We start from the raw sequence: 25,896 nt of genomic DNA on the forward strand, positions 1-25,896 counted from the left end.
TGCTTAGTGAGCAGTGCAGGACGTGGATGGGAGGAAACGCAGGTGCCTGCCCAGGCCTGCAGCCCTGGGTCAAGAACCACAGGGAAGACCATTGTCTTCAGAGTCCATCAGAGGCCCCAGAGCCTGGATTTATGGGCCAGGCCATACTGGGCCAGGCTCATAGTGGCTCCTATGTTAGTCTAATTGGGCTGCCTTACCAAAATACCATAGACTGGGTAGGTTAATCAACAGAAATTTATTTTTTCACATCTCTGAAGGCTGGAAAGTCCAAGATGAAGGTTCTGGCTGATTTGGTTTCTAGTGAAGGCTCTTTCTGGCTTACAGACAGCTGCCCTTCTCCCTATGCCCTTGCATGGCCTTTCCTCAGTGCCTGCACACATAAGCAAAGAGAGAGAGAGAGAGAGAGAGGGGGGAGAGAGAGGGGAGAGAGAGAGACAGAGAGAACAAGCTCTCTTATAATGACGCAAATCCTATCAGCACCCCGTCTTCACTTAACCTTAATCACCTCCTTATAGGCCCTATCTCCAAATACAGTCACATTTGGGGTTAGGGCTTCAACATATGAATTTTGGGGTAACACAAGTCAGTCCACAGCAGCTCCCCAGGAAACGGTGTTCGACTTTCCTAAGTAAAGGCCAAGGATTCCTTGGGCATCAATTTGGTTAAGGTCTGCTCATGCACCACGTCAGTCACTGCTCTGGGTGGGGACTGGGCCATAAAGAAGTCAGGGTACCTTGAGTACCCCTGCCCTGGCAAAGACTCAGCTAAGAATGTGGGATGTTATGCTATGCAGGTTCCTTCCAAATCAAGCTACAACTCCCACCAAGGTTGATGTGCAGACACAGGAGCTGTGTGCTGGCCCTTAGGCTTGAGAGCTGGACAGAAGGAGAGGTGGGCCATCAGTGTATCGTGGATGGTATATGAAAAGACCAGGCATCCTCTGTTTCCTTCCCTCCCTGGTGCAATGGGGATGATACAGCAAATGCTATGCAGGGCTGCTGTGGCACCTGCATGAGATGCCGTACGTGGAGTCTGAGAAGAAGTGGAGGGAGAAGGGAAGGGAGGCAGAGGCATAAGGAGATTTGTCTCCTCGCTTTTTCATGGCACCATGGGAAGCCCGCCCCTGGGTTGGCAATCCCAGCTGCCATCTCTGTCTCTGGCACTGTGCCTCCCTGGTGTCTGTCTCTAAACCCAGACTCTGAAAGATCCACAACGTGTCTAGCAACCAAAATTAGAGGCCTGCTGCTCTTGCTGCTGCTGAATGGAGAGCAAGCCAGCATGTGGGTTGGAAGTGCAGGGCAGCTCGGCAAACTTAGAAGCTGTCGCAGACCAGAGGGAGAGCCACCTGCTTCAGGAAAGAGGTCATGGTGTGTGTGTGTGTGTGTGTGTGTGTGTGTGTGTGTGAGAGAGAGAGAGAGAGAGAGAGAGAGTTGTAGCCATGAGTTCTTCCAGCAATTGGGCATGACCTTGGGAGGCTGCAAACAGATCCTAAATTGACAGTGAGATTCAGCATCTTGGATCTCACTGTGTCCAAAGTCCTCTGGTCCTGGCCTCTGGCAATGCCCCTAAGTATGGAAGGGACAGGAGTTGCAGTGCCTGTCCTTTTACACTGGGGGAGCCCAGTGAGGGGGTGACACATATTGTGGCAGATGTCTGAGCAGTACGTCCCCAGAGGCTCTCTGTAGGGGTGTGTGTATTATGGGGAGGGAGGGAGGGAGGTGGGGGGCGGTTGGGGGAGTGGATGCTGTAACACTGAGCTCCTTGCTCTCCTGTCCCTCTGGGAGGGATAACCCAAGAAGAAGCTTAAACAGAAATGTGTGACCCCTGTCCTGACTCCTGTGGGGGTAGGGATGACAACCTAGATCCTCTGCAGCCCACTCACCCAGCCATGGAGGGGATGTCTGCTTCCACACCTAGCAGGAGGGAGCAAAGAAGACTCAAGCCTTTGGTCAAGTCACGATATTCTTAAAAAAATAAAAAATGATTTAGGTCAGGTGCGGTGGCTCACGCCTATAATCCCAGCACTCTGGGAGGCCGAGGCAGGTGGATCACTTGAGGTCAGGAGTTTGAAACCATCCTGGTCAACATGGCGAAATCCTGTTAGACACAAAAATTAGCTGGGTGTGGTGGTGCATGCCTGTAGTCAGTCCCAGCTTCTTGGGAGGCTGATGCATGAGAATTGCTTGAACCTGGGGGCAGAGGTTGCAGTGAGCTGAGATCGTGCCACTGTACTCCAGCCTGGGCAACAGAGCAAGACTGTCTCAAAGAAAAAAAAAAAACAAAAAGGAAAAGAATGATTTAGTTGGAGGCCACAAATAGTTATCAGTATTCTCCCACATAGCATTGGCGGCCCTAATTTAAGTCACGATAGTATATAAAGTATACTACCTCCTTAGTTACCTGAACTGGATATGGAATAAGCTGTTTTCAACAGGTTAATATTTGAAAATGTCCCTTTTGTCCATTCAGCAGGTTCTTAGGGAGCCCCAAGCTGTGCCAGGCAGGTACAGCACTAGAGACCATCAGTGAGCAAACCAGAGGGTCCCCACCCTGTGAGTTTGCACTTTATTGGGAAGAGATAGACAATGAGCCACCAGCAGAGTAAAGAAAATTGCACTGCATGCTGGAAGAAGGGAGAGATGCCCTGGAAAAAGAAAAGGCAGAAAAGGAAAAAGAAGAGAAGAATGGGCAGTGGTGCCAGGCGCAGTGGCTCATGCCTGTAATCTCAGCACTTTAGGAGACTGAGTTGGGGGGATCACTTGAGATCAGGAGTTCGAGACCAGCCTGGCCAACATGGTGAAATCCTGTCTCTACTAATAACACAAAAATTAGCCGGGTGTGGTGGTGCTCGCCTGTAATCCCAGCTACTGGGTTGGCTGAGGCAAGAGAATCACGTGAACCTGGGAGGCAGAGCTTTCAGTGAGCCAAGATTGCACCACTGCACTCCAGCATAGACGAAAGAGTTAAACTGTGTCCCCCAGTCCCCTCCTCAAAAAAAAAGAATGGGCAGTGGCAAGGTAGATGGGTCAGGTACAGCTGTGGTCAGGGAATCCTCGTGTGGGAGGTGACAATCAAGAAAAGAAGGAGGAGCTATTGTGAGCCAAGGGCGTGTGCAGTAAGAGGTTTACCACCAGAAAGAAGAGCTAGTGCAAAGGCCCCCAAGGCTTGTAAATGGGGGTCCATGGATAGTCTTCACTGGGCCAAGAAGGAAGAGGATGGATGCCCACCTGGGCCTGGATCAGACTCCTCCTCCATGTGATCTTCAAGTAGTTAGTCCCCTCACCTCCTGGTTCTCCAAGTCCAGGCACCTGGAGACAGAACAGGCTTTGTGACAATGGACCCAACCCACGGTCATGCTAAGGACCCCTCTTCTTCTCCCTAGGGCATTCCTCCCTTGTCTCTGCTTAATCTATCTCTTGCCTTGAGGGCCCTGGTTCACACTCTTTCTCACTCGGCTGGCTGTCTTCATCCCCAACCCGGTGCCATGCAGCCCCTGGAATTATTCATCTCAGAACCTAGAAGACAACTCCCACCCCCGGGGTTTTTCTGGACCCTCTGGTCCTCATAGGGCATTAGATTCGATGATCCATTAGATCTTTTTGAGGATTTGTATCCTATGATTATGAGAGAAATCTCTAAAAAATGTAATGCATTCCTCGCTACCTTAGGATCCAGTGCAATGAATGTTTTATCCTTCTGCAAACTGCCAAGTCCTTATTACAATATTATAGAATCATAAGGTGGTCTTTGAGAACATTTACCACTCTGTTCTACAGATAAGCAAAGGAAATACAGGGTTATATGTACACTGGCCCCAGGACAAACCCTGAAGCATACCTGCTTGTAGAAGCCTATGATTTCAGCCTGGTGTTTTGTTTTTGTCATTTGACTTGTTCTGAAATAAAGTAAAATGGAGACTGTAGTAAAGTAAAATGGAGACTGTAGCTCTCTGACCCGCTGAACAGCAACATTTGATAAAACTTATTACTGATTAAGAGAGGCTATCTTCTTTCACCAAGTTTTTTTTTCCCCATAGTAACTCTTCTTCACTGTTATCAGGGCCCTCTGAAGTGACTTAAATCCATACCACCTATTGCTCCCTGGGCTTCATGCATCCACAGATTCTCCCTCCAGTTAAACTACCCACTCCCTGAGAGAAGAAGCAGAACATCATAAATCTCTGTATTTATTCCCTATGGAACTGAGGAGCCACAACACACAAAGTCCCCAACCAACTTGCTGAGTTAATTTATGAAAGGAAAATAAACCTCAGGATCCCAAACTCACTAAGCCAAAGGGAAAAGTCAAGCTGGAAACTGTGTCATGCAAACCTATCTCCCTCATAATTTGCCCACTAGGAAATTTCTCATGGGCCCCAAGATCTTTACCCTAGAACAGTTCTGTTGAATTTCACCCTGACAAAGTGAATTGATAGCTTATCTTCATGGGTATGGGACGAAGGACAGAACTCAAAGTCATCTCTCTGCTCACCTGAGACAAATGCATACCTGATTCTTCCTCTGCCCTATGCTTATTTCATCTTATGTAAAAATGCAGATTCACTGAGCTGGATGAATGCATAAGTGACTATTCCTCTACCCTTCTCACATGTGGACAGCTGATCAAAGACTCAAAAGAACAATCGTTTGACTCTTATCTACCTACAGCTTTTTAAAATTTCTTCCTCTTTCCCCAATATCTGCCCTTTCTCCTTTAAATATTGAAACTCTCAAAATCACCTTTGAAGAAAGGCACAGACCTGTCTCCTGGGCGTGCATCCTCAATCTTGCAAAATAAACTTCTAAACTGATTGAGACTTGTCTTGAGTACTTTTTGGTTTATAAATTCTCAACCATTTGTAAGATTCCTGCCAGAATAATCCAATACTTCATCACTTCTAGGGCCTGAAAAAAGGTTCAGGGCCCACTGAAAAAAAATTTTCAAGTCCCACAGCAAAGTTAGATAGATTTAAATTCTTTACATGGTATTTGATGGTATTTGTATTGACATGTAGCTATGCTATAAAAGCAAACATCTGCAAAATCTCGGTTGCTTAAAAAAAACAAAGCCTTATTTTCTTTTGTCTTTTTTTTTTTGAGACAGAGTCTCGCACTGTTACCTAGGCTGGTGTGCAGTGGTGCGATCTTGGCTCATTGCAACCTCCCCCTCCCAGGTTCAAGCGATTCTCCTGCTTCAGCCTCCCGAGTAGCTGGGATCACAAGCAAGCACAACCTTGCCCAGCTAATTTTTGTAGTTTTAGTAGAGATGTGTTTCACTATGTTGGCCAGGCTGGTCTTGAACTTCTGGCCTCAAGTGATCTGCCTGCCTTAGCCTTCAAAAGTGCTGGGATTACAGGCTTGAGTCACTGCGTCCAGACCTCCAAAGCCTCATTTTTTGCTCATACTCCATCCACCATGGTCAGTGGGGGCTCTGCTTTGCTGAGTGTCACCTGCCTTCAGGAGTGCAGGTGACAGAGCCTTTCCCACCAGGAGCATTGCTGTTCTCATGACAGCATATATTTGTTTCCTATTGCTGCTATAACAAATTAATATCAAATTTAAGTGGCTTAAAACAACACAAATGTATTATATATAGTTGTAGAGGTCAATGTCTGAATTGGGCCTCACTGAACTAAAATCGAGATGCTGGGGCTGTGCATGGTGGCTCATGTATATAATACCAGGACTCTGGGAAGCGGAGGCAGGTGGATCACTTGAGGTCAGGAGTTCGAGACCAGCCTAGCCAACATGGCAAAACCCCATCTCTACCAAAAATACCAAAATTAGCCAGGCATGGTGGCACATGCCTGTAATCCAGCTACTAGGGAGGCTGAGGCAGGAGAATCGCTTAAACCTGGGAGGCAGAGGTTGCAGTGAACAGAGATCATGCCACTGCACTCCAGCCTGGGAGACAGAGCAAGACTCTCTCTCAAACAAAAAAAACAAAAATAAAATAAAATAAAATAAAGAGATGTTGGCAGGGCTGTCTTTCTTCTGGAGGCCCTAGGAGAGAATCCTTTTTATTGTCTTTTCTATCTTCTAGAGACCACCTGCATTGCTTGTTTCAGTACTCCACCCTCCATATTCAGAACTAGCAATGTAGCATCTTCTCTTTCTTCAAATTCTCCTTCTCCAACTTCTGCTTCCAAGGTCATATCTTCTCTTATTCTGTTACTCTTATTCTCTTACTCTTCTACTTTCTCTTATGAGGACTCTTGTAATGATGTTGAACCCACTTGGATAATCAAGGATAATCTGCCTATCTCAAGATTCTTAATCACATTTGCAGCATACTTATCGCCATGTAAAGTAACATATTCACAGGTTCTAGGGACTAACATGTGGATTTCTCTGGGGGGCTGTTATTAGCTGATCACACAGAGAGAAGTGATGGTGCCCAATCACACACAAGGCTTAAATATTCTGCCCAGAAAGAGGATACTTCATGCCCTTCACATTTCATTGGTTAATCAAGTCACATGGCCACACCTCACTTTTATAAGGTAGAAAGTACAATCCCTCCATGTATACAGAATGAGGAGGATAAGAAAATGCCAGGAATTCTCCTTCAGAGTTAGGAGGAAGAACGCAAAATGTTTTCACCGTCATGGTCACAAGATAAAACTAGAGGAAACAAAAATCATACTCTTCCATTTGGTGAGTAAGTGGCAGATGCAAAGAAGCCCTGATTAACTGAATTTCAGGTGGTGATGAGCCCATCATGGTTGAGTCAAAAGGCCCAGTGGAGGCCAGCACCTAGTCTGCTGAAGAGCAGGCTGGCCACAGAGGAAGACTATGTGAATGAGAGGCAGCCAAGCTTTTCATGATAGTTCACAAAGACAAACATAAGCCCACAGACCCAAGAAGCTGAGCAAGTCACGGCAGAATAAATACAAGGAAAATCACATCCAGGCACTTTATAATCAAAATGCTGAAAAGCCTAAGTTAAATACAAAAATCTTTCAAGTAGCCAAAGGAAAAAAAGACACTTTATATACATAAAAAAAATTAGGGCTGACATCTCATCAGAAACAACGAATGCCAGAGGGCAATGGAACAAAATCTTTAAAGTGCTGAAAGAAAAACACTTGCAACCCAGAATCTATAAACTACCAAAATATCTTTTAAAGATCAAGGCAAAAATAAAAGCATTTTGGTTAAACAAAAGGAGTCATCCGTAACAGATTTGCCCTCCAAGAAATGGTAAAGAAAATCCTTAATTAAGGCTGATAGAAAATGACATCAGACTGAGCAAGTTAACAAGATAGAAAATAAATTCCAAACATCAGGAACAAAAGGAGGTTATTACTGGCAATGCTGCAGGCATGGAAACATTAAATAAAGGATTTTGAACAACTTTATCCTCAAGAATACTGACGACTTAGACAAGATAGGCAAATTCCTTGTGCTGTATTTTTTTTTTTTTTTTTTTTTTTTTTGGTAGAGACAGGGTCTTGCTCTATTGCCCAGAATGGTCTTGAACTTCTGACCACAAATGGTCTGCCTGCCTTGGCCTCTCAAAGTGCTGGGATTACAGGTGTAAGCCGCTGCACCTGATCTAATTTGGTTTTGAGGGCTGTCTCTGGAAAGTTGTCCGTAAGCCAAGATATCCACTGTCTAGGAGAGCCTTGACTAGGGTAAAGTTAGGTTCAAGTGTGTGTGTCAGGTGAGGCACGATGAAGAAGTGTAACCAAAAATGCATGAGATAGAAGGAATTTATTACTTATAGTTCCCAGGGAAGTTAGGGGTGCTGATGGGAGGCTGATGGGAAGTGTAGAGGTAGTAGGGAGCTCAACCAGCAAGTGATGGGGAAGAGGGAGAGGGAAATGGGGAAGGATAAGGAGAGGGAAAAGGGTAGGAGGGAGGACCTATGAGGCTATGCCTATACTAAGGTCCATAGGTGTTACCCTTTAGGCTTTCTCACAGGGATTGTGGATTACCTAATTTAAAGAAAATATGTGCAAAGAGGGGAACTTACTTTCATGACTCTGGTGTTGATCATTAGGTTTTATCATGGTTAGCAGCTATGAGGTGTGTTGGATTTGGGGTCAGTGGGATGAAGAACAAGTGGGCTATATCAGAAATAACCATCACAGGAAGGGGAAGTTTTAACTAGGCTAAAGGAGGTGGGGAATGGCTGGGTTTCAAACAACTTACGTAAGGCCTAAAGATGGATGCCAAGCAAGTATATTAAACATATTTATAATACCTTAAAAAAATGACATAACAAAACTGACACAGGAAGAAATAGAAAATCTGAAAATCTCCAAGTTGATTTAAAAAATTGAATGTGCAGTTACTTGCAAGGAAACTTCAGTCACAGATGGCTCTACTAAATTCTATCAAACTTGCAATGCAGAAATTATACCAATTGCACATAAACTGTTTCAGAAAATAGGGGAGGAGGAAATCATTTCCCAATTTTTAAATGTTTTGGCCAGCACAATCCTAATACCATAACCAGACAAAAAACATTACAAGAAAAGAAAACCACAGACCAATATTCCTCATGAATATAGACACAAAAATCCTTTAACAAAATATTAGCAAATTGAACCCAGCATTTTTTAAAAAGAATAACACAACATGACCAAGTGAAGTTTTTCCGAAGAATGCAGTGTCATTTTATTATTTCAATATTAATAAATCCATATAATTCATCACATTATCAGAAAAAAGAAAAAACCCATACAGCCATCTCAATAGATACAGGAACAACATTTGACAAAATTCAATACCTTTTCATGATACAAACTCTCAGTACACTAGGAATAGAAGGGACCTTCCTCAACCTGAAAAAGGCATTTCAAAAAAAGCCCACAGTTAGGCCAGGTGCAGTGGCTCATGCCTGTAATCCCAGCACTTTGGGAGGCTGAGGCATGAGGATGATTTGAGCCCAGGAGTTTGAGACCAGCCTGGTCAAGATAGTAAGACCCCATGTCTACAAAAAATAAAAAATTAGCAGGGTATGGTGGTATGTGCCTGTGGTCTCAGCTATTTGGGAGGCTGAGGTGGGAGGACTGCTTGAGACTGGGAGGTCAAGGCTACAGTGGATCATGCCACTGTACTCCAGCCTGGGTGACAGAGCAAGACCCTGTCTCTAAATAAATAAATAAATAAAAACCTACAGCTGACATCATATGTAATAATGAAATCTTCAAAATTTCACCTTAACGTGGAGAACAAGGCAAGGATGTACAATTTTACCACTTTGATTCAACGCTCTACTGGACATCACTATCCACTGGGACAATAGGGCAAAAAAAGGAATAATAGGCCGGGTGCAGTGACTCACGCCTGTAATCCCAGCATGTTGGGAGGCTGAGGCAGGTGGATCATGAGGTCAAGAGATCGAGACCATCCTGGCCAACATGGTGAAACCTCATCTCTACTAAAAATCTAAAAATTAGCTTGGCGTGGTGGCATGCATCTGTAGTCCCAGCTACTTGGGAGGCTGAGGCAGGAGAATCACTTGAACCCATGAGGCGGAGGTTGCAGTGAGCCGAGATCATGCCACTGCACTCCAGCCTGGCAACAGAGCAAGACTGTCTCAAAAAAAGAAGTAATAGTCAGGCAAGGTGACTCATGCCTGTAATCCTAGCACTTTGGGAGGCCAAGGTGTATGAATTACTTGAGCTCAGGAGTTTGAGACCAGCCTGGGCAACAGAGCAAGACTCTGCTCCCTGCACCCTCCAAAAAAAAAAAAAAAAAAAGAAAAGAAAAAAAATTAGCTGGGTGTGGTGGCTCATGCTTGTAGTCCCAGCTACTTGGAAGGCTGAGGTGGGAGGATGACTTGAGCCCAGGAGGTGGAGGGTGCAGTGAGTTGGAATCAAGCCACTGCACTCCAGCCTGGGTGACAGAGCCAAACCCTGTTTAAAAAACAAAACAAAACAGAAATAATAGGCATAAAGATTGGAAAGAAAGAATTAAAACTGTCTAGAACTAATAAGTGAATTTACAGGGTCTCAGGATACAAGGCCAAAATAAAAGTATCAGTCATATTTCTATACACTAGCAACAAGCAATTGGAAAATTAAATTTTAAAAAGCGCCACTTTACAAAAGGTCAGATTGAGGGAATACTCTGGGGTGTTGGAATCATGTTTATGGTGGTGGTTATGCATGATCTGAAAATGAAATTAGGAAAACTATTATACTAGCATCAGAAAGAATAGCATCCTTAGGAATAAATTTAACAAAGGAGGCAAAAGACTTGTACACTGAATACTGCAAAACATTGCTGAAAGAAATTAAAGAAAATCTAAATAAATGGAAAGACAGTCCATGTTTATGGCTCGGAAGACTTAATATTGTTAATATGATAGTACTACCCAAAGCGATCTACAGATTCAGTGCAATTCCTATCAAAATCCCAATGATATTTTTTACAAAAATAGAAAAACCCATCCGAAAATTCAAATGGAATCTTAAGGTAACCCATATAACCAAAATGATCTTGAAAAGAACAAAGTTGGAGGAGTCACACTTCCTGATTTCAAAACTTACTAAAAATCGGCATTAATCAAACAGTGTGGTACTGGCATGGGAACAGACGTATAGACCAATGGAATAGAATTGGGAGCCCAGAAATAAACCCTCACATGTATGGACAATTGATTTCTGACAAGGATGCCAAATCATTTAATGGGGAAATGACAGTTCCTACAACAAATGGTACCAGAAAAATGGAATATTTACATGCAAAGGAATGAAGTTAGAGCCTTATCTTACACTACATACAAAAATTAACTCAAAATGGATCAAAGACCTAAACATATGAGCTAAAACTGTATAACTCTTACAAGAAAGCAGCAAAAATATATTTGTGACATTGGATTTGGCAATGACTTATTGGATATGACACCAAAAGCACAGGCAACAAAATAAAAAATTGATAAACTGGACTTCGAAAAAATTTTTGAAGTTTGGTGCACCAAAAGACACTATCCAAAAAATGAAAAGACAACATTCAAAATGGGAAAAATATTTTCAAATCATATATTTAATAACGATCTAGTATTCAGAATATCTAAAGAACTTTACAATTCAACAACAAAAAGACAACCCAATTTTAAAATGGCCAAAAAACTTGAACAGATATTTCTCCAACAAAGATATACAAATAGCCAATAAGCACATGAAAAATGCTCAACATCATTACTCATTAGAGAAATTCAGTCAAGCCACAATGAGATGCTACTTCACACCCACCAGAATGGCTATAATGAAAACAAAACCAAAATAAACAAGTGTTGGTGAGCGTCTGGAAAAACTGGAACCCTCATCCATTGCTAGTGGGAATGTCAATTGATGCAGCCTCTGTGGAAAACAGTTTGGTGGTTCCTGTAAAAGTTAAACACAGAATTATAATATGACTCAGCAATTTCACTCCTAGATATATACTCAAAAGAACTGAAAACAAATATTCAAACAAAAACTTGTACATGAGTGTTTATAGCAGCACTATTTATAATAGCCAAAAGGAGGGAGAAACTCAAGTGTCATTGATGGACAATGGATGAACAAAATATGGTTTACCCACACAATGGAATATTATTCAACCATAAAAAGGAATGAAATTCTGATATATGCCATAATGAAGATAAACTTTGAAAACATTATTCTAAGTGAAAGAAGCCAGACACAAAAGGTGACATATTATATCATTCTATTTATATGATTCTCCTTATACAAAATAAACAGAGTAGCTAAGTCCGTAGAGACAGAAAACAGATTAGTGGTTGGCAGGGGCTAGAGGGAGGGGGAAATGACTACTAATGGATTGGGGGCTTCTTTGAGGGGATTATAGAAATGTTCTAAAAATCAGATAGTCGTGACAGTTGCACAACCTTGTGAATATATTAAAAACCACTGGGTTGGACACTTTAAAGGGCTTTTTAATATATGTAATTTATATCCCAGTTTTTCAAAAAAAAAAGAGAATCTATCATAGAAATATATATCACAAAAGTGAATACTACCGCTTGTAAATGAATTTTTTAAAGACCATTTATAATAGCAACCAAAAACCATAAAATATTTAGGAATAAATTTAATAAAATATGCGCAAGCCCTCTATACTGGAAACTATAAAACATTACTGAGAGAAATTAAAGAAGATCTAAATAAATGGAAGGATGAGTCAAGTTTATGTTTCAGAAAACTCAATATTAAGATACTCATTCTTTTCCAATTGATCTATAGGCTCAATGCAATTCCAATCAAAATTCTAGTAGGCCTTTTTAATATATATATAAACTTTTTTATAGAAACTAATAGTCTGATTTTACCATATGTTGTGCTGTTTAAGTAGCCAACAGGAAGCCACTTCAGGTTCTGGGAAATCTTTGTTTTATGGAAATGAGCAGCATTAGAACCTTCAGCTAGGAGTGGATGAGTTGGATTTTGCTTAACTTGGGGATCCTTTGATTCACTAGTTACTACTCAAGGGAAAATGAGGGAACAGCCCAGAGAAATGAATCCTATCAGATCATTCTCCAAGTGTGGGCCATACTCAGAAATGAGTTTGGAGATGTTGAAGTCACTCAGTAGCTCTATGGCTTCTTTGATTGGCTGATTGTTTTGTGAACCTTCTAATCCTTGTTTCCTCTTGAAATGCCAAATCCATTGCTAACTAAATGAGACAACCCGTAAGGAGGACTTGACAAAGTACTGGGCATACAGGACACTCAGTAAAAGCTGAGCTGCACCCTTCCTGGACCTGGCCTTTTTGGGTCAGGTTTTCTGTGTTGACTCATACACAGATGAAGGTCGTGCTCTGGACAAGTAAGAACATAAAACCAGAAAAAAAGCTGGCAAAGAGTAGAACACAGGGGATGGGGACTAGGACCGAGATAGGAAGAAGCCCAAGAGACAGATGAGCTGTAGACGTGACAGGCAAAACAAAACAATGAGATGCTAAGATTGCAGAGTTGGGCAGGTCTGCATGACAGGGTTCATGGAGTATATTTCAGTTTTTCAAAGACCGTTGCCAGGACTTTTTTTCCATTTATTTCTTTATGGCTGGGTGCAGCGGTGACTCATGCCTGTAGTCCCAGCACTTTGGGAGGCTGAGGCAGGCCGATCACTTGAGCCCAGGAGTTCGAGGCATGCCTGGGCAACATGGCAAAACCCTGTCTCTACGAAAAAATACAAACATTATCCAGGTGTGGTGGTGCGTGCCTGTAGTCCAGCTACAGGGAGGCTGAGGTGAGAGGATTGCTTGAGCCTGGAAGAGGGAGGTTGCAGTGAGCCAAGATGGCACCACTGCACTCCAGCCTGGGTGATGGAGTGAGACCCTGTCTCAAAAAAAAAAAAAAAAAAAAAAAAAAGTATTTTATAACTTGAATGGTATTATAATGTGTTATGTACCACAAATATGCAAATCAAGACACTAATGTTATATTTTGAGATATCTGTACTGAGAACAAGAGAAGCTTCTTCCCAAATTTCCCTTTGAGAGCATCTCTCCCCTTCTCAAATCGTCTCTCCCCATAAAACAATGGCAGCCCAAGAAATATTTGATGGATGAAAATCAGACACATATTGATAACCTCACCAACTACTGCAGGAAAGAATGGGCTAGCTTTGCATATGCACGATGAGGTATGGAATCTACTTGTTTGGTTTTATTGCACCTAGCTATCACCGGAAAGTACTGCTTCTTTATCACAATTCCTACAGGGTAGAATGTGGTGGAGTAACTGGGCATTCTGAGTCATTTTCAAAAACTCTTTTAAGGGGTGTTCTGCAAATAATACTATTTCTTAAGGTAGGAGCAACTTTCACAATCTGTTCAAGTCCTAACAAGTAATATATTACATTTCGAATCAGAATAAGTCAAACCAGAATTTTTAAAGTACATATTAATAATAGTTCTTGTGGATTGTGTAATAGTTAAAATAGCAGTTAAAAAAAAAAGAAAGAAAGAAAGTGGATTTCCCACTTAGTAACTAGTTGATACTTTATCGTAACTAAAGTTTGAAAGGCAGCATTTGGGATTCATGAGTAAGATTTTCTTCCATGACATCTGACCAAGCAATTGCTGCTCCATTCTTTCCTGCAGTAACCTTTATTATGATTTTAAAATAAACTTTCAAATTTAAAACAGTTTCAGATTTACAAAAAAGTTACAAAGATACTACACAGAGTTCTACAGCTCCAACGCCAAGTTTCCCCTATTATTCACATCATAACACTAGTGTGACACATTTGTTAGAATTAACGAACCAATAGTGATATGTTGTTATTAACTGAAGTCTATAGTTTATTCAGATTTCCTTATGTTTTGCTTCGTGTCCTTTTTCTGTTCCGTGGTCCCTTCTAGGACACCAGATTTCACTTAGTTGTCATGTCTGCTTAAGCTTCTCTTGGTCGTGACGGCTTTTCAGACTTTATTTTTGATGGCCTTGTCAGTTTTGAAGACTACTGGTCAGGTACTTTTTAGAATGTCCTTCAGTTGGGATTTGTCTGATGTTTTTCTCATAATTAGGCTATTGGGTGTTGGGAAGAAGACCACAGAGGTGAAATGCCATTCTCATCACATCCTATCAAGGGTACACGGTGTCAACATGACATCACTGTGGGCATTAATAGGATGATTTTTTTTTTTTTTACCTTACCAGGGAAGCATGGAGCTCCCTGAAGGATGAGCCAGACCTCAGTTTCCAGGCATATGTGGGAGAGGCTGTGGGGAAAGGGGCTTGAGCTTCAGATTCAGTCATGGAAAAGGGAGAGAAACCCGACCAGGCAGAGATCATATGCCTGCTGGGAAGCCACAGTGATTTACACTGCTGAGTGGAGAATTGCTGAGTAAATATTGCTTCTAAGGAGGGAGGATGTGCCCTGCTGCCTGCTCCCACCCAGTGCCTGGTAAGTGGATGCCCAAAAAAGCTTTTATCTATGCTACAAGGAAGCCCAGGAATCCTGTGGGTGGTGGCAGTGGTGGTGGTTCAGGTGGGAGTAATTTATGAATATAAGTATTTGCTTAGGAGGCAGAGGTTATGTGTAAAATGTGAGCCTGTTTAAGGGAGCAACCTAAGTAAATGAAGGCAAAAGCATTACATAGATATGGCCCAAACCAGGCTGGTAGGAGAAATGTGCCTGAGGCTTGACTCCATGGGTTATGAGCCAAAGGGGATGGATGTACCCCAGGCTAGCCTGGAAAGGGATTAATTCATGGGCTGCAGGGCCCCAGAAGGCAGGAGCCAGGTGGGGTGGTAATAAAACTGTCTGTGCAGCCCAGTGGATGTTGGCCATGCCTCCTCCCCAAACCCACTGTGGATTGGTGACAGAGGGATGGCATTTCCAGTCTTTTCTTCTTGCTCACCCTCAAGGACTCTGTGCAGTATGCAGGCCAGGATTCTCTCAGGCTGTGGGTTTCCACATGTGCTTCTGCATGGAAAGTCCCCTGGCTGCTGCAGGATGTCCTCTGCAGAGCCCCATCCTGTCCTCCTTATCGCAGCTGCAGGCAGCCTGAGCCACATTCCTCCTGCCTGAGTCACTGTTCCAGGCCACAGGCCGCCTTGCCTCCAGCTTGGCCTATGGACCAGGCCACTGTCCATTCCATCATTTGCCAGACACTGTGGAGTGTCCCTGCCCTTAAGGTCTTACCCTGGTGACCATGCAAGGCAACAACTGTGGAGCTGGGGGACTGCCAGGGTTCCATGGAGGAAGGCAGAGGGCAGAGGAGGGGACGGGGGAGCCTCCTGGAGGAGGCGACTGCTGAGCTAAGTGCTGGGGAAAAGGGAGTGCTCCAGGTAAAAGGGGATAGGGGATGAGATTGCCACATTGTGGGAAATGAAATGTTGTGTTGAATGAAACTCATTTAAGGAGACGCTAAGCCAGAAGTGTTAATGGGAATTAAAAAGGACTCTTCTATACCTAGGATGGATTTCTGAGGATGGTGAAGCTAGGATACAAAGTCTTGATCCCTTTGTTAGGCTCTTCTCTTCAAAAAGTAGTGGGGGGCCGGACGTAGTGGCTCACGCCTGTAATCCCAACACTTTGGGAGGCCAAGGCGGGAGGATCACCTGAGGTCCGGAGTTTGAGACTAGCCTGGCCAACATGGTGAAACCTTGTCTCTAATAAAAAATACAAAAATTAGCCAGACATAGTGGCACACACCTGTAATCTCAGCTACTTGGGAGGCTGAAACAGGAGAATCACTTGAACCAAGGAGGCGGAGGTTGTAGTGAGCTGAGATCGCACCACTGTACTCCAGCCTAGGCAACAGAATGAGACTTGATCTCAAAAAAAAAGAAAAAGAAAAAAAGAAAAGGCAGTGGGGTTAGGTGGATGGGGATCCCAGGGAAGGAAAGCGAGGGCACATCCTGCTAGACACCTCTCCTCTTCCCAGCAGCTTCAAGACAAGCTTGGACTATGATCCTGTGCTGCTTGGGCTGATGGCCCAAAATTGCTGAGCCTCAGCTTCCCCCAGGGTTAAATTGGAAGCAATAGTGCCTGCCACAGAGGGTACTGAGGAAGTCCTGAGGGAACAGTGCAGGGCCCAGCTTATGCAAATGGCCAGTAAGTGGTGTTTGTGACTAATGACAAAATGGGATCAGGCCTCTCCCTAAGGAGGGACCTGCACAGCAAGAGGCTCAGGGCAGCTAGGGTAGGGGAAGAGGCCAACATTGCCTGTCCTAGAGCTCTCCCTCTGGTCTTCCCTGTCCCTGCTTACTCTGAGTAAAAAGACAGTCCAGGCATGGTGGCTCATGGCTGTAAGCCTAGCATTTTGAGAGGTCAAGGCAGGAGGATTGCTTGAGGCCAGGGTTCCAGGTTGCAGTGAGCTATGTTTGCGTCACTGCATTCCAGCCTGGACAACAAAGCAAGACCCTGTCCCTATAAAACAATAATAATAACTTTAAAATTAGCCAAATGTATCTATCTATACCTCCTTGGGAGGCTGAGACAGGAGGATCCCTTGAGTCTAGGAGTTCCAGGTTGCAGTGAGTTATGACTGCACCACTGCAGTCCAGCCTGGGTGAGAGAGCAAGACTCTGTCTACAAAAAAAAAAAAAAAGAAAAGAAAAAAACAAAAAAGAAGAAAGAAAACAAAGAAAAAGACAAAACACAAACTAGAATTTCTGGAATAATGTGGGTCACAGAATCTTTAGAAATGGGGGACACCTCACCACCCATTGCTCCCAGCCCTCTCTACCCCCTCACAATTTCAAGACAATTTCAGTTCCTTCCCATTCAATGACTCATAAGAGAACAAAACAATAGTTTAAATAAATACTACATCTGGCAAAGCCATTCAGCATTTTAGCCTTATTGTTGGTTTCCACTCAAATATTTGTGAAGCATATAAGATGTGCAATGCTCACTGCTAGGTGTGGTAATGCCAGTGAAAGGTAGTTTAAATTAAATGTGTACACTCACCCTTCTGCTTTAAACAAAGTGTCTTGGCCAGGCTTCTTCAGGAAAACAGAGCCAATAGGCTGTGTGTATATATAGAGAGAGAGGTTTACTTTAAAGAATTGGCTCATAAGATTGTCGGGGCTGGCAAGTCTGAAAACTGCAGGGCAGATGGGCAGGCTGGAGACCCAGGGAAGATGTGAGTCTGAGGAGGGCCTAGAGGCTTCTTTCCTCTCTTTGGGGACCTCAGTTTTTTTTCCTTGAAGGCCTTCAGCTAGCTGGATAAAGCTCACACATATTATGAAGGGTAATCTGCTTTACTCCAAGTCTATTGGTTTAAATGTTAATCTTATCTAAAAAATACCCTCACAGAAAAATCCAGACAACATATGACCACGTATCAGAGTACTGTGGCCTAGCCCAGTTCACACATGAAATTAACCATCACAGAATGTGACACGGGGTGATGTGCTTCTCATGCGTGTCCCAGGCAGTGTTCCTCTGCTTCTCCTTGCCCTCCGCAGGTAGCTCCAAGCCAACCTTCTCCTGCCAGAGGACAAAGGGGCTGAGGAGTGCTGGGTGTGGATGCAGGGGCCTGGCTCACAGCCTTCCCTGCCTCTAGTTTCTCTCTTGAACCTCAGGTTCCTTAGGTGTAGAGCGAGCCCGCCGCTACACTTGCCTCAATATTGTTGTGGGCATTAGATGGAAACAACGCGTGTGGGGTGCATGGCGTGCCGTCAAGTGCAGTGGCTGTGCTATCAGGAGGGCTAGAGGCTCTGACACAGAGCAGGGCAGAGCGACCCTGGATCCTGATGGGTGGCGGTGGGCTTGCCTTATGGACGGAGGCAGCAGAGGACAGATGGTCCAACCTTAAGGAATTTTCCTGAGTTCACAGGAAAGTGTTAGCAATCCTCCCAGCCCAGAGCTCCTAAATTGAGTCTCTCTCACTCTTTGTAAATTATATTGTACTCTTTCCAAAAATTCTAAGACACTCAAGTTCTCCTTCTTCATCCTCCCACCCCAAATCCACTCCTTTTTCCAAAGGAGACAATCATCAACTCCTTAACATAAATTATTTCACATCCTCTCTTACTGATTTTTTTAAACTACAAAAAGGTGGTTGTCTATATTTGTGATTTTATTGTTGTTCACTTACCAACGTATTGTATGTATTTTTCAATGTCTAAATCGGACTTCTTGTATAGTAGTAGGCTTTTTTAACTGTCTACTCACTTAAAATAGAGAAGATAAAGAAGAAAAATAAACAAAAGACTTCTACAAATAAAATATAAACCTCGTTGTAGGCCAATGAAATCAGTTTTCTGGGAAAGCATCCACATTGCTCAGTCCCCTTTTCTCTGAGAAGGGCCCTGGCCCAGGTGATGCTACCAGGAGGCCTTGCCTGTGCTCTCCAAGACCTTACGTGCACCCAGAAGTCCCCACTTATAGGTTCCATTCCTAGAGTGTCCTCCTTTGTGTTTCTCTTTGGCTCCTGTAGCCATGTTTGCCTCTGAGGCAGAGCCAAATGCTGTTGGCTCTGTGCCACTCCATAAGCAAACAAATGGCAGCACTGAATTTCAAAGAAAATTCCTTAGGTTACTGTTTTCCTTCCTTCCTTCCTTCCTTCCTTCCTTCCTTCCTTCCTTCCTTCCTTCCTTCCTTCCTTCCTTCCTCCCTTCCTTCCTTCCTTCTTTCCCTTTCTTTCTTTTCTTTCTCTTTTTTCTTTCTCTTTCTTTTTCTTTTTCTTTCTTTCCTTTCTCTCTCTCTCTCTTTCTCCTCTTTCTTTCTTTCTTTCTTTCACTCTTGTTGCCCAGGCCGTAGTGCAATGGTGCAGTCTCGGCTCACTGCAACCTCCACCTCCCAGGTTCAAGTGATTCTTCTGCCTCAGCCTCCCGAGTAGCTGGGATTACAGGCATGCACCACCAAACCCAGCTGATTTTTTGTATTTTTAGCAGAGATGGGGTTTCTCCATATTGGCCAGGTTGGTCTTGAGCTCCTGACCTCAGGTGATCCATCCGCCTCGGCTTCCCAAAGTGCTGGGATTACAGGCATGAGCCACTACGCCTGGCCAGGTTACTGTTTTTCTACAAAACCTTCCAAACAGCCAAGCAAGGAGTTCGGGGGGAATTGTACAAATGCGTACTTTGAGGAAGCTCATTTTTGAGGTCTGATGTTGTCTGTAATAATTTTCTGTTGCAAAGAGCAGAAATTCTCTTCTTTATCTCTAGTGAGCAATTTCCTTTCCAGATGTTATTAGGGGAGATATCAGTCACCAAGGCCTTGGCTGGCTCCCTGATAAAAGCCCTTGCAGTATTCCACACTGCAGAACCCCAGGCTATGCCCTCCTGGATTCATACTGGAAATATCCAAGGCTCCAAGCCACCAGGGCTGATGGATGTGACTCATCTTCCTGACCCCAGGGGAGGCGAGTGGTGTGTTTGGTGCACACTGTGCACCTGTCAGTAGTCAGCATCCTGTAGGCCAGGAAAACACTGACTCTTCTCAGGAAAGGCTTTGACAGCAGTTGGAACAGAAGTACAAGTAGACAGAGGCCACTGAGTTATGGAAGAAAACCAGGCTGGATCCAGTTCTGTGGATCCAGGAAGAAGGATCCCTCATTTTCCTGCTCAAGCTGGTCATCAAAACAAGTAAACAACTAGCCCCCCTTTTTTGTTTTTTTAGGGTTTTAAGGTTTGCTATTACATAGGAAACATGGTAGTATACATGGTGAATACCAAAGAAGGCGTAAAACATTAGTGATTTTTAAGAGGTCCAGTGAGCGGTTTCTACTGGCTCTTTCTGTCCCTCATTATTCTAGAGGAATTCCTCCATTAAAGTCCTCTGCTATTCACCCCACAAATCCCTCAACCCCTCTCTCTCCCACAGCCTCAATCACAGATCGTTGCCTCTTTAGCTAGTTATTTACTCCTTCCCTTGTCTCATAAAAAAGTTGAGCAAGCTTATTAGAATAAGAGAATAAAGGATGAAAAGAAATGGTCACAATAAGCAATGAAGAAGGCAAGGGAAATAGCTGATAGAACCAGCAATAAGATGAGCACATGGAAACATCTATCATATGATGTTATTCAGTTACTACAAGCGGGCATGAGCCAAGAGTCCTAGGAGCCAAGGAAATGAGAAATATAACCAAGCAGAATGTACAAGTCAGGAAAACTCTGCCTTTCTAATGCACAGACCAGAGGGGAGGGGGGTGATCCCAGTCCTAAGTGTTTCTCTGACATTTTCTTATTTGATCCTGACAATCTCATGGGGTGGACATTATTATAACACTCATTTTACAGATAAGGAAACTAAGAATTCAAGAGTAAGTTAGTAATGTGCCCAAGACTACAGTTAGTGAGATGCAGAAATGAGATTCAAACCCAGGCTATCAGGCTCCATGTCTGGGTCCTGAATGAAAAAGCTCACCCTACAGGACTGGGGTGGGGGAGTGGGGTTCTGTGGGACATTTCTGAGACAAATGTAATAGGCATTTTTGTAGGACCATATCTCCTGACCTCTTTCAATCCAATTCCTTAATATGGGCACAAAAGCATAAACCCTGTTGAAATTCAGCAAAAGCAATTCCTTGAAGCCAAACAATTTGTGCAGGTGCATAGTTCTTTGATAACCTAATTTCCTTCTCTATGTACATAAATGAATACTGCAGATTCTATCAGGAATTATAACAACAGGTATTTATTCGAGCCATAGTCAGTCATTCAATGCATCCGCAGCCCTCTCTATTAAGATTTATACCCCACTAGAACCTCAAAGCTGAAGTCTTTGGTCTCCTCACTCTCAGGCTTCCTAACCTCTACAGAGAAAATACTCTTAAATACACAGCCCTCTGGGACAACCGAACACACAATGAAGACCTCTATTAAGAACATTTACAGGACAACTTTACCTGTCCATGGTTCTTCTCTTCTATATTCTTTGTTAGATGTTTTAGGAATTGGGTACTTCCTCTATTCAAGACCTCATACCATTTAGGCAGCATTTCTCAAACTTTCAGCATCTGTAAGCCAGTGCAAGCTAATGCAAAGCACTAACTTTGGGTAAGATTTCATCACAATTTTTAGTAATAAAAATATCACATTCTTTTTGAAAGCTTTTTTATTATGAAGAAATGCAAACATATACCAAAGGCAGAATAGTATAAAGAACCCCCATGGACTTATCACTCAGCTTTAACTATAATTGACTCATGGCCAATCTTATTTCAACACGATTCTCATCCACTTCCTCTCTCTCATATCATTCTGAAGCAAATCCCAGATATCATATCATTCCATCCATAAATATTTCGGTAGGTGTCTCTAAAAATATGAATTATTTTAACATTACAATAGCATAATCACAACTATTTGTGAGAATTCTAAAATATTATCAAGTATCAAAATATATCAGATTCCCAATTGTCTCAAAATTTTAAAGTTTTTTTGTTGTTGTTTGAATGAGGATCCAAATAAGGCCCACACATTCCCATCAGATAGAATATTATTTTAGATGACACTATTGTTTCATGCATTTGTAAGAGGGCATAATTTGTAATCTCTCCCCAGGATATCTGTCCTATTTGATAATGGGGTCAAGTTCCATAGTCCATTGATTTCTTTCGTCACCCTTTATTTTTACTAAGTTAAGCTCTCCCAATTTACAGTCACTGGAAAAAGTAACAAATGTCTGGTATCTTTTTCCAATGACTATGGATTCAGAAATTAAGAGATTTCTTACTGCAAACATGTTTAGCCCTCCACCAGGTGCCAAATCAATGATGAAACACATTTAAAATTTGGACAGATCCATGCTTTAACTTGGGAGATGGGGGAAAATGGGTCCCCCTCACCTACAGGGACTTCCTTCTGGCTCTGAAGAGCATATTTTCAACGTTACAGGTAGTTTTAAACCATGCCCAATACCAGATTAAGAAAGAGTCAAACTCCAGTCAGAGCAGACTGGACCTGAGTTTGGTCTTAAGAGGATTTCTCAAGTCCAGCTAATTGTTTTTCTCTTAAAGGGTCTGAGTTTTTCTTTTGGATCCTGCAGACCAATACCAGAACTGACCTCTTCTCAGAGGCAAATGACCAGTAGATATGCCGTGATGGACAAAGTCATTCAAAGTTGTTAGGAGGACACTGAAAGTGTCAGGCAGGGTATGAGGTGATCCTGAAGCAGGATTGGAGCCAAGTAGAAGAGGAAGAGGGTGATGTAGGAATGAAGAGGGAGGAATCTGCAATGGCATTCATATTTCTGACTCCAGTGTGGGATGCCATGTAAAAAGGAACCCTAAATTCACACATACCTGCACACACACCCCAAAGAAACCCCTTGCAATTTGCTCATGGCCCTGGGATGGAAAGAGCCAGCTGATCTGAGAATGAGAAAATGTACCTTACACGAAATATTCTCTTCATAGTTACAGCAAATGTTCTCAACGCTGGCTGCACATGAGAAGCATCTTGGGAGTTCAAAATACTATGTCCGGGCCCCTGCACAGGCCAGTGGAATCAGAATCTCTGGGTATTTTTAAACCTCCCTCACCATCCCCCTCCTGGACACCCCCCCCCCCACACACAGGTGATTCTAACGTGCAGCCCGGCCTGAGAACCACCGGGGTACAGCATGGACAGCAAGGGCTATTTTAGTACAGGATCAATTAATGAGCAAGGGCTCATTATTCAAAATACTCACAACTTGAAGCTTGGTTTGGCTCAGCCTGGACTTCTGGAGCTTGGGGTGAGAAGCAACCTAATCTTCAGAATTCACAGCTCTCCCGCGAAACAATGTCAGCAGGGAGAGCCTGGCAGGGGAATGGGAAAGGAGGTGTGAGGTGTCCTGCACACGAGCTTCCCTTCTGCCCGGGGAGAACGCTGGTTCTCTCACTCCTGTGTGCATGATGATCACACCGGGATATCTGTCAAATGCAGCTTCCTGGGGCCCACTCCCTGGGTCAGTCAGAAGGTCTAGAATGTGGCCCAAGAACCTGCATTTTAGCAGGTCTCCAGGTGACCCTCTGAGGGTTTATGGAACAAACACACATCCATAAACCCTGAGAGGCCTCCAGGAGCAGCAGTCTGTGGGTCCTTCCTGATGAACACGTGTGGAGCAGGGCTTCCCTCTTCAATCCTGGGCCCTGCCCCTGGAGGGTCTGAGCAGTAGGTCTGAGGTGGTGCCTAGCATCAGCGTTAGAAGTGATTTCAGGGCACTGCCCAATTGGGGACCTTCATGGAAAAGAAGTGGACCTGCCCCAAGTTTTCTCTGTACAATAGAAGGTGGAAGCAAAGCAGGAAGGACCCTTGGCTCATTCCCTTCTTGCTTCTACCAAAACGGAAGCTGGCGTTTTTCCTAGGCTGACAGCTGGCAGGAAGTGCAAGCGGAAACCAAACAGCAGCCTCTGGTCTTTCAGAGACCATTGATTTCATCAGCAAAGTGGGTCTCAAAGCTTCATCAAAGTGGGTCTCAAAGCATCATCAAAGCAAACATGCAAATTCTTGGGCCCCACCCCAGACCACCTACTGATCAGGTACTTCAGGGAGACAGGCTCCCTAATCTGTGTCACAGGAGGCTCCCAGGTGATTCTGATGCTTGCTCGGTGATTATGGGCTTAGGAAAGGCCCCCACCTCTTCTGGCCATCCTTTCAGGTCCCTTGTAATGGAGGCAGGCGGAGGCCTCACAGCACCTCTCCCGCTCTCGGTTTGTTATTGGCAAGGTGCTGAAGGATGCTGGGGCTGCCAACCTGGAGGAAAAGGAGCCTGGTTCCAGGCAGCTGCCACTTGCACAGGCTGCTCTCCCAGCTGACTTGCTTTATTTTCTCTAAGCCTGAAGAAGGGCTTTCCCCAGAGAGAAAGGACACCTGGTGCCTAATTCCCCAAAGCAGAGGCAGCTGTGGTCCAGAAGCCCCAGGGCCTGTTTCCACTGTCCTCCCTGGGGAAATGCCGGTATAGGGCCCAGAGAGGCCCAGGACTTGTCTTGACACTCTCCTTTCCCCGGCCAAGAAAATGCTTCCTCTTCTTGGAGGATGGAGATGCAAACACTCCCTTTCTGGAGCAGGCTGCAGCCAGAGGGGTGGCATCCTGTACCAAGACAAAAGCTCTTTTGGGACAGAGTGTCAATGCTGGTACTCCACACCTCCAAAGATGAGGGGAGGCCGATCTGAGGCAGAGGCACACGTGAGAACCAGCCCAGTGGGACAGAACAAGCTACTTGCCTCTTTCTTCTCTGGACCCAATTTTGGAATTCTTCTAAGCATTCTGATCAGAGACAAAGACTAACATGCTCTAAAAGGGGGGTCACCAGGATTAGAAGTAATCCAGACCTGTTGTGGATTCACTGCAGAGTCTTTAAATGTGTTATACGGGGTTCACCACTTTAAAACAAAAATTCAGGGACTTGGGATAAATGAAAAGTATGGTTTTATTGTATTTTCTTGTCAAACCCCTTTACTTGAGGCAACAACTGAAGTATAATTTAATTCAGCAGGAAATATCACACTTGGAGGGAAAACACACACTAAAAAAAAAAACCCTTAAATTAAAGCCAAACATTCTTTCCAAGGCACAGCACTGGCATTTTCAGATTGACAGCAGAACGAGTTTGTTTCCGTGAAACAAAATCATGAGTCCAGAGTCTGTTTTTGAAACAGCTTTCCACTTCATCTCCCTTTCTGGGGCTCAGGGAACGATGCTCGTGGCCTTCCTCAGGGCCAGGTAGCCGGTGACGACGTCAGAGGGCAGCCTCCGAATGTAGGAAAACTCTTCAATGGTGCTGAACCGCAGTTTGCTCTGGGGGTCTGTGTAGTTGGCCTGGGTGGAAAGAGGCACAGGGAAGGGCAGAAAGTTTTTGCTGGTAGGGATATTTTAAGTTCAAGTTTAAAAATTTTTTCTATTTCACTGAAAGTGATATATATTTTCATTATGTCTTACTCTGCCACCAAGAACACTAAATCACTCACTGTGGCACAGGCTCATTAACCTTCCCAGACTCTAGAAACACTTCAGGGTATGGACGAGAGGAAGGGGAATAACCACATCAGACTCTGGGACCCTTCTTGTTGGTGCCTCAAGGGCTGCAACAGGTCCAAGACTGAATTCATGATGGTCATCCCTCCCTGCCTTCAGACTCCTGCCTCTTTCCAACAAATGTCCCAGGTCTGTGCTCCTCAAGGCAGGAGCCGACGCCCAGCATGCTGGGCATGTGCCCCTCCCTGCTGTGCTCCACTTACCTCCAGCATGCTCCTTTCCAGCTCTTCCAACACCCCCTGCGCCACTTCCATGCCTCCCTGAGCAACTCTGTAGTGCATCACCGGCCATTCACACCCACCCTTCCCCTAGAACTGTAGCCAGGATCTTCTTTGCAACGTGCAATTCTGATCATGTCATTCCTCGGCATAAAATCTCTCAAAATGGCTCCTCTGCTCTTGGGACAAAGGCCCAAGTCCTCAGTGCAGCTCCTCAGCTATGGGCCTTCCTTTGTCCTCAGCCTCCTCCTCAGCCACATGTCCCCACTCTCTGATTCCAACTGTCCCCGGCCT

General features: G+C 44.0%; 1 protein-coding gene and 1 long non-coding RNA gene across 4 annotated transcripts in view; both read right to left on the minus strand.

Moving 5' to 3' along the window:
* Nucleotides 1–216: 216 nt before the first annotated feature.
* Nucleotides 217–24,180, minus strand: LOC134757372 (uncharacterized). Its single transcript, XR_010131229.1, has 3 exons — nucleotides 23,057–24,180; nucleotides 3,228–3,308; nucleotides 217–370 (listed from the first exon to the last, which is right to left on the minus strand). It is a non-coding gene; the product is annotated as an uncharacterized lncRNA (long non-coding RNA).
* Nucleotides 24,181–24,761: 581 nt separating this feature from the next.
* Nucleotides 24,762–25,896, minus strand: part of INO80C (INO80 complex subunit C) — a 29,328-nt gene continuing 28,193 nt past the window's right edge. For all 3 annotated transcript variants that reach the window (XM_004059331.5, XM_004059332.5, XM_063699144.1), the window contains one exon: nucleotides 24,762–25,168. In XM_004059331.5, the coding sequence (XP_004059379.2) occupies nucleotides 25,037–25,168 (132 nt within the window). In that variant the 3' untranslated portion in view covers nucleotides 24,762–25,036. The remainder of the gene's footprint in view (nucleotides 25,169–25,896) is intronic.

The sequence above is a fragment of the Gorilla gorilla genome, chromosome 17 (assembly GCF_029281585.2).
Source record: "Gorilla gorilla gorilla isolate KB3781 chromosome 17, NHGRI_mGorGor1-v2.1_pri, whole genome shotgun sequence".
NCBI classification, from domain to species: domain Eukaryota; kingdom Metazoa; phylum Chordata; class Mammalia; order Primates; family Hominidae; genus Gorilla; species Gorilla gorilla.